Source organism: Myotis myotis, unplaced genomic scaffold (genome assembly GCF_014108235.1).
Source record: "Myotis myotis isolate mMyoMyo1 unplaced genomic scaffold, mMyoMyo1.p scaffold_m19_p_9, whole genome shotgun sequence".
Lineage (NCBI taxonomy): Eukaryota > Metazoa > Chordata > Mammalia > Chiroptera > Vespertilionidae > Myotis > Myotis myotis.
The window spans coordinates 33,465,036-33,478,790 of record NW_023416401.1 but is presented as its reverse complement, the minus strand read 5'-3'; the positions used below and the strand labels follow the sequence as shown (position 1 = coordinate 33,478,790).

Genomic DNA, 13,755 nt, shown 5'->3' with positions numbered 1-13,755 from the left:
TGATGAGAGAAAACCATTGGCTGCCTCCTGCACATCGATGGGGGATCGAGCCCGCAACCCAGGCATATGCCCTGATTGGGAATCAAACTGACCTCCTGGCTCAGAGGTCGACGCTCAACTACTAAGTCACGCGGGTGGAGCCATGGTCTTGTCTCTTGCTTCAGAGTAGCCTTGTGAGGGAAATATGCCAGAGCAGTGGTTCTCAACCTTCCTAATGCCGCGGCCCTTCAATACAGTTCCTCATGTTGTGGGGACCCCAACCATAACATTATTTTCGTGGCTACTTCATAACTATAATTTTGCTACTGTTATGAATCATAATGTAAATATCTGATATGCAGGATGTATTTTCATTGTTACAAATTGAACATAATTAAAGCATAGTGATTAATCACAAAAACAATTTGCAGTTATATATGTGTTTTCCGATGGTCTTAGGCGACCCCTGTGAAAGGCTCATTTGACCCCCAAAGGGGTCGCGACCCACAGGTCAAGAACCGCTGTGCTAGAGGGTTTACAACAGACAAGCTGCCTGATTCTGAGAGTGCCAGTCACTGCAGAGATGAATATATATAGGAAACAGTTTCTTTCCAAAGCTCAGTTGACTCAATCTAAATATTCTTTCAGAGCGGTCTCCTTAATTATAATGACATGGTATGAATATAGGAAGAAAGAATGTGAGCTATCACTTCGTGTAATAACAGTGTTAGTGTTCATGCACATAAATTATAAGTCAGTTTACCTATTTAAAAGCAAGAAGAGTGCTCAGTTTTGTAATTTAAAACTTTGAATATGCCACATTTAAAAATTATGTCATTACAACTGGTAGAAGTTAGTAATCACCACTAAAATGTATGTTCTTGAATAGCTGATGAGCTACTTAGAGTGAAATTCTTTTAAAATTCATTTGAAAGGGAAAAATTTAAAGGCACCTATGTTATAGTTATATTTATTTTCACACATATCAGACTCACCCAGTGTGCTTCAAACACCTGTTATGTAGCAAAAGCTACTAGCATTGCACTGTCGGAAATGGCAGCTCCTAGTCACAAGTGGCAATTTAAATTTGAACTTTAGTTAATTTAAGTTAAATTACATTACATTTTAAGTTTTTCAGTCTCCCTAGCCACATTCCAAGTGCTCCATAACCACTTGTAGCTAGTGGCTACTGTACTCAACGGTACAGAACAAAATACTTACAGCCTGACATCTATTGAAGAGCGATAAAGAAAAGGCACAAATATGACCTGTCATGAGGACTGCCGTCATAGCATCAACAGCTACTGACACATGTTTAGGATTTATTTTTGAAGCAGATATTTTTGGCCACATTGATGAAAATGGAAAAAGTGTCCTTGTTTCCAGGGGACCGTAATCCGATTCAGTACTAAATCAAACTGTGGCCACTACAAGAGAGATGAATGAGGCCTTACCCTTGTCATGTTCTTATCTGTTTGAGCTAGTTGTATATTTTATTATTTTGTATTGAGCCATATTTTATTATTTTGTATTTTGTAGTGTTGTTTTCCAAAATGACATTTTGAAAGCAAACAACTTTCAAGGTATTACGTTAAACCTGACCTCATCCTTTATGTTCTAATCTACTGGCTTTAAGTTCTTCTGTCTATAAAAGTAGTAACTCGCCAAAACCGGTTTGGCTCAGTGGATAGAGCGTTGGCCTGCGGACTGAAAGGTCCCAGGTTCGATTCCGGTCAAGGGCATGTACCTGGGTTGCGGGCATATCCCCAGTAGGAGATGTGCAGGAGGCAGCTGATCGATGTTTCTCTCTCATCGATGTTTCTAACTCTCTATCTCTCTCCCTTCCTCTCTGTAAAAAATCAATAAAATATATTTTAAAAAAAAAAAAAGTGACATGAACCACCAAGGTTCTCAGTAAAAAAAAAAAAAAAAAAAAAAAAAAAAAAAAAGTAGTAACTCATAAGAGTTTTGGCTGAGTTCCTGCGCACCTTCATTGGATCCAGGATTTGAAGGGTCTAAAGGGATAGGAGAGCTTATCCTAAAGTGCCTGACAGTGCATACATCAGAAGGCTTTATTGGATAAAGATGCAATCTTGAACTACCTCTAGATATTTAATCACATTCTCATTCTCTTGCAGATCACTTACAAAGCAGTCAGTTCCTTTGACCCGGAGATAGACTTATCCAATCAAAGTGGCCGAGTTTCAAAACTGGGAAATGAAACCCATTTTCTGTTTTTTGGACTGTATCCGGGGACAACATACTCCTTTACCATCCGAGCTAGCACAGCCAAGGGTTTTGGACCTCCAGCAACAAATCAGTTTACCACCAAAATATCAGGTATTTTATCAGAGTTATGTCTTTTATCAGGAGTGACATTTTGTACTTTTTCATTCCCATTGTCAAGTATGCAAAGTTCACCCAAACTGGCGCATTGTATTCAAATGAATACTTTCAGATATCTGAAAATCAGAATCATGGAATTAAATGAAATATTACAGATATGTATTATTGGGGAGCTTAAGATCCTCCTGTGTTAAGAAGAAGCCACTGTTTTCACAGTTTGCATTGGGACACTTGGACATGAGCAGAAAGTTCTGTTCTGTTCACTCTTATCCCCAAATTACCAGAGCAGCAGTGCTGGAAAAATCTCTGTCGTGAGCCTTGAATGACTGAGTGCTCAGAAGAAAGGCAGGGCTATATGGAGCTCAGTGCCAGAGGCTCAGCCTTCCTGGGACCATCACCATTAGGAGTTTCAGGTCCTAAAGAGAAAGAGACAGGCCGCAACAGAGAAGTTGCTCCAGGCACTTAGGGCCTCCAGCTTTTTGTTTGTTATCTCAATTACATCACCCAACAAAAGATATAATTTGAGAAATATTTCTGGGCATATGCAACTGTGCAGAAAATTTCTTTGTGCTTTAGACTAGAGGAAATGGAGTTGCCATCTGGTATAGGATATGTAACAGCAATAAACACATTCCATGGGCATTTTCTTTTTCCATTTTTTCCCCCTTGGGTATGAGAGGGGAAGTATTTAAGTTTGGGCTTTGATTGTTTTGGTTGGGGGTAGATGAGCAGGAGGCGGGTGAGGGAGATAACTTAGTCAGGGGTAGCTATATAATAATTAGCCTGATTTTCATATATATTGTCCCTCATTCCTTGTTTTATAAAAGTTTTTGTTTGGAAATAAAGGAAGGGAAATACAACTAGAGTACTGTAAGTATTCTACTGGGTTTTGAGGGAGAAGGTTTGGAACTTTGTTTTTAAGCAATTATAACTTAAAGGAAAAATTTTTATTTTGTACGATTTTATCTGTGAGCATAAACTTGACTTGATATTTAATATACAGTTGGTATTTGATCTGAAGCCTTAGGTTAGAAGAACGACATAGAGAGTTGGAAAGAGGAAGAAGGCCTTGGGAGGTTAGGAAAATGACATGGGTTGTGCAGATGAGTGAGGGCATTGGACTTGCAATCTAAAAGTATGGGTTCTAGTTGTACTTGTTTCTATGTACTCCCTGTCTGATTTTGATCAAGGAATTTACTTCCAAGTGTAATTTAAGATATTGGCTGCTGCATGGATTTATCATGAAGATTTAAAGAGGAAATGTGTACCAATGTGTATACCTCCAAGCCCGTTTTTTCCTTTCTTTTTCTTTTCTTTTTTTTTTTTTTTTGTAATTTTTGCCTGTAGCTACCACTGTGTTCTTATAGGAAAATAATTCATTTATATCCTGTTTATTAAATGAAAATTCTGCTTGTTATGGGTCCAAAGAGCTGTTAGCCCACCAAGTTCATACAATTCTATTCGAAAGCAAAGGTAGTTGACATTTTAATTAGCCTATACAAGCTCATCAAGAATAACTATGTAATTTTTATAGTTCAAAAAAATTACAAATTATGGGCCCCTATTTTCTACTTTCATGGATCTCAGAGAGAGAACTACTCTCTATACAAAATGTAATTCTGTATTATGAATTCAAGTTAATTTTCAGAGAATTGGAGTTAATTTTTAATGCTGAGAAAATCCAATAAATGGAACTGAGATATAACCCTTGTCTTTTATGTAAGAGCTTTTTATATTTCAGATATTTAAAAACTATATTTGTAAAAAATGATCTCTAGTGTTCTCATCAAGTCGTACCTGTGGTCGTAAAAGACCAGGTGCACACTCACATCCCGGCTTTTATGAGATAATTTCCTTGTCCATGGTGATGACAGAATTACGGAAGAGCTCTGTTATATTCTCGTAATGAGAGCTAACAATCTAGAAAAGAAAGAATGCCAGGAAATGGCCTTGGAAATAAGATTCACATTAGGAAGAGAACTAACATTTGTAGAATTATACTTGTCTAGCTCTCTTTATCTCTATCTCTTTGAATTCCTATAACAACCCTAGAGGGTAATTTTCTACTTTTAAAGATGAGTAAACTAAATCTCCAGAGATAATGTGTCCAGCTCTTATGTTGGTTAAAACAAGGCACAACGAAAAGTCAAACCCCTGATTTTCTTACTTCAATCCCCATATCTTTTTCACTCCTTGCTTCCCTGAGAGCTCACCAATGGTCACTAATTTCAACAAGCCTCTCTGGCTCCTACTGATGGATCTTTGGTACAAAAAAACTTGACTTGCCCTGGCCGGTTTGGCTCAGTGGTTGGAGCATCGGCCTGGGGACTCAAGGGTCCCGGGTTCGATTCCGGTCGGGGGCATGTGCCTTGGTTGCAGGCACATCCCCAGTGGGGAGTGTGCAGGGGGCAGCTGATCGGTGTTTCTCTCTCATCGATGTTTCTGACTCTATCCCTCTCCCTTCCTCTCTGTGGGAAATCAATAAAATATATTTTAAAAAAAACAAACAAAAAACCTTGACTTACCTGGAAGAACTGTAAAGTTCAGTGTTATGATCCTAGTAATTATTTCTTAAATATGCATTTGAAGAAAAGTACACAAATTATAAGTGTACATCTCAATGGATTTTCACAAGCTCACCACACCCATTTAGCAAGAATCCAAACAGAAATTTGAGAAACAGAATACTATGAACAACTCAGAAGCCCTGTGAATGTTCTCTCCCAACTTTGATCTCTGAGATCAAAGAAGTTGGCATGTGGTGGTTTTATCAGTTGTCCCTGATATTTTGTGTAAGGTATATACATAAAGGCTGCTCATGGTCAGTTGATAGCTGCAATTTAATCTAAGTGCATAGTATTATTAATGTTTGTTTTTTTAAAATGAAAGTAGACAGAAAACTGGAAATATAAACCAGAAATAACGAGTCTCCCATCTTTTGTGTTTTCCCCAGCACCCTCTATGCCGGCTTATGAACTTGAGACCCCTTTGAATCAAACTGACAATACAGTGACAGTCATGCTGAAGCCTGCACAAAGCCGAGGCGCGCCTGTCAGGTACTGAGCAGGGAAGGGATGGGCTGGAGGCATGAAAACAAAAATCAAATTGATTGATTTCTTGAATGCATTTTCCAGGGATTTGCAACCAACCTCAGTCAGCATGTAAACCCCTATCTGTATTAGTTCTAATTAAAAGAAATGACTGAGGAAAAGGAAAGTGCTTTGATGTGCAGTGATCAAGTACTGTGTAAAGTTTGATTCGGCTGCAAAGGGGTCGTTCTTGAAGATGAGGAACAAAAGCCCCAGTCTGTTGTGAGGAGGCTTTACAATTGCTTGCAGCCATTTAGTTACCCAAGGGCACCTGGCATTTTCATTCTGAGCTCTGTTCTTTAAGTGGACCTTTTGTTTGTTTGTTTGTTTGTTTACCTGGGGTTTAAGTTTGGTTAACTTTTCATAAATTGGCTAATTTCTCAGTGGACTATGTGGTATACAATTGGTTTAAAAAGAAATAGACCAGCAATTTTCAACCTGTGTGCTGCAAGAATTTTTTTAAAATGCAATACCTGACTAAATAGTCTGGGACACTGACCTCTTTTGTAGATTGTCAAATAAAAAAATGACAACAGGCAACACAACAATAGTTGTTTGGTATAAATGAATCAAAATAATACCTATTTTTTGTCAGATCGGCAAAATATGTAACACATTTTTTGGTGTGCCGCAGAATTTTAGTAATTAGTTTATGTGTGCCATGAGATGAAATGGTTGAAAGTCACTGCGATAGACTGGTGGAAAGAGCATCGTGAAGTCTTTATTTGAACAGATTTAAGTTTATTACCAACTTGTAGGTCCCATTTCTCATTCCATGATGATTTATTTAGCTAAGAAATTACAAAGTGTAACTTTTACAGTGAATGAATAAAATAAATTTATTCTTCCTAGGAAGGAGCAGAGGAATGCCTGAATAACTCTTGAATACGAACTTGTCATAAGCTCATTAATCTATATAAATGAAATTTCTACTTGTTTCAGAGGGATTCAGATATGCTGTACTATCAGAAGTGATTCACTTCAAAATAATCTATTACTTTCAATAGCATACACCAAGGAAACATTTACAGTCACAATTAAGGCTATATCAGATTCATTTCCATGTTCCTGTTGTAGAATTTTATTTCATTAACCCTTTGAAACCTGGCTCTTTTTTATTATGTTTTCACTATGGAATCCTACAGTGATTAGTTGGACTTTTTACCACTGATGAGCTATATACTAATTTTAGTCCACAGAATCAAGAGTAAGAACAGAATAGGATTAGCTGATATTGAAGTCACTATAGGGTAGAATCACAATTTGAAAAATCTACAATATTGTAGGAAATTATTTTTAATTTACTCTGTTGACTCACTCAACATAATAGCTCATATAAAAGACTTATGATTGCCATTCATAGGTGTAGTTTATGAAAACACTATGGAATATGTAAAAGCTCTCTTCCAAATTTCGGGTATTTTTACTGCTAGAATGTGATGCCACTGGCACCACCCAGAACCTCAGGGTTGGTTTGCGTGTGGTGATGACTGGTTGCACTCATCTGAATGACCCAAGGCACACACTCATTAGATGGCTGTCTAAGACCCAGGTGTACCTGGCCATGGGTCATTCCTTTTTCACTCTGGAAGGCTGAGTTATTATTAAATGAAAGTTGACGCTCTGACCATGGCCTTTGCACCATCATTTTTTTCTGACCAATTTAACAGTTGCCTAGACTTAGCAACAGTGGGCCATTAGGACAGGAGTCTGTGTTCTACAGCAGAAGCACCACAATAAAATGAAAGTGTAAAGGTCACTCACCTCCAGTGCCTCCTAACTGCAGGAAGCTGAAATCCTAGCCATATCTCCAAACAGCCAGCTATTTCCTATTCTACTTTATTTCTATATAAATTCATTTTACATATTTTCTATTTCTGTTGCATTGTTCCTTCAAACCCTTTCTGTTAGACTTCCATCCGCGTCTTTGTACAGATCTTTCCAAGTCTAAGTTTTCAAAAATATTCCTTCGGGCAATCCACCTTAGTCCTCTTCCCAAACCTCCTTCCCCCTTATCTTTTTAAATTGTCGCCTGCATTTTAAACTACTGTTCCTATTTTCTGTCATATGTGCTGCCTAAAGAATTATTTTATTGTTGTTTTCATTTAAACCTTCCTAGTTGGTTTTGGAGATTTTTGAAGCCTTGCTAGTTCATTAATTATAGACATCTTCAGACTTCTTATTCTTATGCCTCTAACAGTACAGATTCAGATACTTGTCAGAGTATGCAAAATACATAGCTTTCACCCCAGATCTCACATCATTTCATCAGGCCTGACTCTTTATCTCCTCTAAGATTTCAGTTTAGGTTGTCACATTTTCTTTCACAGTTGTCATATTGCCTTATGATCCAAGTTCAGCACTGCTCTGCTTTGATACTAGTAAACATCATCCTGTTATTAGCTTAATATCCCTGGAATTTGATAGGGTCACTTTGTATTCTGCCCCCTTTTATACCTTCATCTACCATGTTAGCATCTTAACATAAATAAATTTATGATCCATGTTCATTATCTAAATCCATAATGCTGCAATCAGTTTCATTTGTTATGGGACAATATTCAGTAAGTATTACAGGAAAATCCACTGTGGACACTACCTTTATTGCAAGGATGCTTGTCTTGAACGGGTAAATTTTATTGCACAAATTTGAGAGAGGAAATTATCTCAATCTCACCTGTCAAAGATTTCGTGCAGAAAAGTAAATATTCTCTGCAAGGAATTCATTATTATAGTACAACAAAATGGGACTGATTATCTATTGAGTAAATAGAAGACCAAAATAGCTAGAAAAACTAGTTTGAAGGGGAAAAAAGTTTATAATACTCTCAAACTAAATAGGGTATATGAAAATTTTCCATTTCATTTAGTATTTAGAGAAATAAGAACTCTGATTAGGGAATCATAGGGCCCTAAAATATAAAGCCATAATGTAGATTAAAACATTTGAACACATCTGGAAATTTGCAAAATGCACATGTAATCAAACTGCAATACAAGAAAGCTTTTCCCAAATGATAACTACTAGAAGAAAGAGGGGAGATGAAAGTGAACATCTGTTGGCTTTCCTGGATTATTCACAGTATTATGTGTTCAAAAATACTGTCACTGTGTGATTTCCAAAACCCATTCTTTCAATTGATTTGATTTTTCTTTAATCCATATTCATTGGTGTTAAAATTCAGTGGTACTTCATTTGTGCTCTTCCCTAAGTAAGGTATTGATTCTGCTACAAGCACTGAGCTTGGTTAGTGCAGATTCTTGAAATTGCACTGAAGTCTCACTGTAAATGATTGTTGTCTTTTTATTGATCAACACTTCAGCTCTGTCACATACAATTATTTAAATCTGTCGTGGGCTAAGAGGAACACAAATTCCATCATTCCAGCTGGTAAACTAGCACCTAGGACAGAATTTTAATGTCTGCTCATAGATGCAATTTGTTTTCTTTAATAAGACAGGGAGAAACTCATTTAGAACCACCTCTTTTCTCTCTCTTCCCTCCACTGTTCATTACATGCAGACACAACCCAACACCGAAAACCTTGTACTTTGGCATAAAAGAGCATCTCTAAATAAAGAATGAATTTAACACAAACTTTACACAACAAAAATTCCCTCTGTGACGCTATTTATGATATAGATATGTCTGCAATATTCCTCGTTAATAATATGTTATACCTTCCAATGGTCTATATGCTTGAGAATCACATTTTTCAGTTTTAGGTGATCATGTTTTCAAATGACTCACTTTGGTTCTCACAACTTTGTTGCTTGAATTTGTTCATAAATGTTTTGGAGCTACATGTCTTCTTAATTAAAACTCAGTGTTTGAAAATGTTTATTAATTAAACATTCTGATATTTCAGTGAAAAGTTAAAAAATTAAGTTCTTATTTTTTTAATCATTCATTCAAGAGATATTATTAAGTGGGGGAAACATCTGTTACAGATCTGTCTGTCCATGGGGATGGGAGGTGGGCAATAAGCACATCAGCAACCCAAACATTAAAACCGATGCCTAAACATGTGAATGTAAATTTAATTAATGGCACCCACTCTGTTCTTCTAATAAAAGGAGCCCCAATTATTTTAATGTTGTGCTTTTATTGTCATTGGTAACTTATTATACGATGGTTGTCCTCTCAACCAAATGCTTTCTCAATGGTTATATTTAAAAAGACACTTACGAATAATTTTTCTAGCTGAGAGTCAGGGCAGCAAATAGGAACCTCACTACTTTATGAATAGGGAAGAGATAAGGGCATAAGGAATGAAGAAATATTTGCCTTGCTTTTTAAAGGTTGTGTTCTACTTAAGATTTCAAATGAGACAAGAAATACTTTATATTATGGCAAGCATAAATATTTTCTTCACCCAAAACACTTCTGGTTTTATTTATTTTTAATTTTTATTTTTTGTTAACCCTCAGCCCAAGGATATTTTTCCCACTGATTTTTACAGAGAGTGGAATGTAGGAAGGGGGAGAGAGGCAGAGACAGAGAGAGAGAGACATCGATGTGAGAGAGACAGATTGGTTGGTTGCTTCCTGCACATGCCCCAATCAGTACCAGGGATTGAACCAGCAATCCAGGTACAAGCCCTCAACTGGGAATCTAACCCTTGACTCTTCAGTGCTTGAGCCGACACTCTAACCATGGAGCATCATCGGCCAGGGCAATAATTCTGATTTTAAAAAAGATGTGTGTCATATAATACCTTCAGTTTTATATATAAATCAAGAATTATTTTTATATAATATGTCCAGATTTTTATTTAAGTGATTTTCCCTTGAATGCATTATTGTGGTAGACTTTGCAAATGTCTGCTATTTTCATTTAATTCTATCATGTCTTTCCTTAAGCTGCTTTGCCTTACGTAGTTAACTAGGAAAATGTGAGCACATATTAAAGCCTCGTTGTTAACTTCTAGCACCTGATTTACTCAAACTACTTATCAAATATTCTTTTGTAACAAACTAGACAGATAATTAGAAGTGTATTAAAGTATGCTATTTTTTTCTCATTATCAAGTTATTTGTCCTTTGAAAAACCCATGCTGTTTTCTGCGGACAAGGTGAAGGACAAGTTTTCATTCCATTGAAGATAAATAGGCAGTATAAAGCAATTGTATTTATTTTAAGGTAATATGTTGCACTTCCTTAAATATTTGATTTGATCCCAAAGCTATATCGGGAATGAGATTTATTCTCCTCGTGGGCCATCAACTTGCACTTTTGTCCCCAGATGCTATCACACATCAGATTTTGTTAAAGGGACTCAGCACGAGAGTGGGAGTCAGAAAGTCTGTAAAATGTGTCACCTCAGATGGGACTGCGAAACAAATCTTTTGACAATAAAAGCAAGAAAAGAGATCATTGTTATTAATGAAAGGTAGAGATAAACATGCATTTTTGTTTTAATAAGTTCCCTATGTTAGGAGTTAAAATTGTTGGCATATAATTTAATATGGTTTAGAAGTTGGATGTTATAATGTATAGACCAATTTTTTTTTTAAAGCAGCAGCAATCTTTTTGATTGTCTGCCACCTGTAAGTCCAAGGAAAAACATGTTCACTCCATTAACACTACCTTCTTGAACATCTCATTCTCTTCTGCTTCTTGCAAGGAACCTTTGAGTTATCAACATTATATGGTTCTTATGAAGATTATGAGGTTACTTCGTTGATGTGGGTCAGGGGTTGAGCATTGACCCAGGAACCAAGATGTCATAGGTGTGATTCCTGGTCAGGGAACATGCTCCAGTTGCAGGCTCAATCCCTACTACAGTGCAAAACCTCACAATGAAAAGTTAGCCTTCAGATACAAAAATTCTGTTACATGCATATAAAAGTAGCTTCAGTTAACATTCACCTATTAGAAAATGATGTATATTTTCCAGATCTAAACAGCGCTGTATTCTCAATTAATTGGAAAATAAACTACTGTATTTATCAATAATTAGTAATCAATATCATTATTGCCTAAAATACAATATAGTGTCAGGTGTCACATGTACCCTTTTAGACAGTCAGAGTCACCCTTTCTTCCTTTGGCATAGTCTAAGGGGAAAAAACAATTCTAACTTTCAAATAATTACTCTGGGCCACATAATTTGTGGACTAAACTTTGAAATAAGACACATGATATAGGGAAGGAACATCCTCTTTGTAGTTAAACCTAATTTCAAATTCCAGCTCTCTCACCACTAGCTGTGTGGTCATTATAGATTTCCCAACACCTCTGAGACTCAGGTTCCTCATCTTCCCAAAGCAGAGATAATGCCATTTTATGTCATGGAGTTGCTAGGATTACATTTACCAGATACTCACTAGGGTCCAAGCACTGTGCTAAGCTCTGGGGATGCAGAGGAGCTTGTGATGGCACTGAGTATACCATTCCAAGGCTCTATGTAAGGAAAAAGGGTAGGGATGATCGATTCAGCCGCAGCAGGAAAGATCAGAGGGGCAGGCACTGGAGGGGGTAAGGAGGCACAGGCTGCAGGTTGTGTGACCCCTCCCGGCCTCCCTTTTCCATTGGACCCAGTTAGTATATAGCTACCTCTTAGGGCACAAAGGGAAGGGGTCTTGTAAATGCCAAATGCTAATTTTTATTAGAAACAAGATTTAAAGAAATCAAAACCATTTAGTCTTTTATAGGGAAAAAAAAGAAAATGTATCGTATAATAATAAAAGCCTAATATGCTAAGTGTCCGTCATCCAGTAAGCCTTTCAACCAATCCAAGTGTAATATGCTGATATGCTAAGGCTGCTCAACCGTTCGCTATGATGTGCACTAGCCACCAGAGGGCAGATAGTCGACCGGTGGATCAGTTGCTATGATGTGCACTGACCACCAGGGGGCATCCGCTCAACGCAAGAGCTGCCCCCTGGTGGTCAGTGCACTCCCACAGAGGGAGCGCCGCTCAGCCAGAAGCTGGGCTCACAGCTGGAGAGCACAGGGGTGGTGGCGGGAGCCTCTCCCACCTCTGCAGCAGTGCTAAGGATGTCTGACTGCCGGGTTAGGTCCACAGCCCGCCAGAAGCGGGTCTAAGCCATCAGTCGGACATCCCCTGAGGGCTTCTGGACTGTGAGAGGGTGCAGGCCGGGCTGAGTGATGATCCGCCCCTCCCCCCCCCCCGAGTGCACAAATTTCATGCATTGGACCTCTAGTTTACTATGTTTACTAATCCAAGTGATTGGTAACCATTTAAAGTACTGTTAAAGTGAATACTAGAACACTAAAAATTGACAACCTAGCTTATCAATGACTCTGATAATTCACAAATTGTCTGACTTTTTTAAATCCAAATTTTCATAAACAGTAAACATGTGGCATTATTTGGCTCTCTTGCTCAGAAGGACCCTCTGGATCTTTCTCTTTTTGTTTCTCTCTTTCTTGCTTTTACTGCATTGCCCTAACTGCTTTGCCCTGATCCTGTGCTAGTCACCTTTGCAGTGATTATCAGATGTGTTGGGGTATGTATGCAAGGCCTATTGAATGATGTGGCGGGGCTTTGGCTTATTGAAAGCCAGAGTGCCAGTGCTTCTCTCAGCTCCTAAAGGAATGGCACCAGGACACTCAGTGGATGATTGTGACTAATTCTTGACCGGGGCCAGGGAAGAACCAAGGTTTTGATCATGCAATTTCTTATTCCTACTATGCCCAAAGGAACCTATGCTTGTCGCTGAAAAGATAAATGCCTGCGATTGGAACTAGAGATTACACGAATGCCCTTGAGTGTCATTTACAGTGGAGGCCATACATTATACACAACTGCCTCCCTAGCGGTCAAGCAGATAGTGCTGCGCATTCCCATCATACTGACCAGCAGCCCAGAAACCATCCGTCAGGTGAGGAAGGTGGACATGCAAGTTGATCTCCATTTTCCATGGACAACAGAGAGAGTTACATGCTGTTTCTTTTCCCCCATCGCTCTATAAATGTTAACAGTGGGACAGTTTTAAACACCAAAAGGTTGCAAATGCCTTGAACTGAACAACGCATTGCCTTATGAATCTCAGAGCTGCTGTGCCATTTCTCTCAGGAACGGCTGGGTCTTCCCAATCACAGTGATTGATTCCAGGGAGTGTAAGGGACACATTGCTAGCAGTGTTCCAAGCTAAGACTAGTAACATTTGGGAGAGAGGACCTTGGAAATTTTGACAAAGATAGATTTGACTGTATAGATGCCTCACTTTCACTTTTTTAAGTTGTTAAAATCACATATATACGCAAGAAAATATTGTAAGTTCTAAGAGACCGATAAAGTCACTTATGGGGCAGAGACTGAAAGTTAATCCACTGCGCTGCTTAGAAGCATAGCCTTTCAGAGCCCAGGAAC

General features: G+C 38.0%; 1 protein-coding gene across 12 annotated transcripts in view; it reads left to right on the top strand.

The window, feature by feature from the left end:
* PTPRM (protein tyrosine phosphatase receptor type M) overlaps positions 1-13,755 on the top strand; it is a 666,818-nt gene that overhangs the window by 399,169 nt on the left and 253,894 nt on the right. For all 12 annotated transcript variants that reach the window (XM_036321438.1, XM_036321437.1, XM_036321435.1 and 9 more), the window contains exons 10-11: positions 2,118-2,319; positions 5,279-5,381. In XM_036321438.1, the coding sequence (XP_036177331.1) occupies positions 2,118-2,319; positions 5,279-5,381 (305 nt within the window). The remainder of the gene's footprint in view (positions 1-2,117; positions 2,320-5,278; positions 5,382-13,755) is intronic.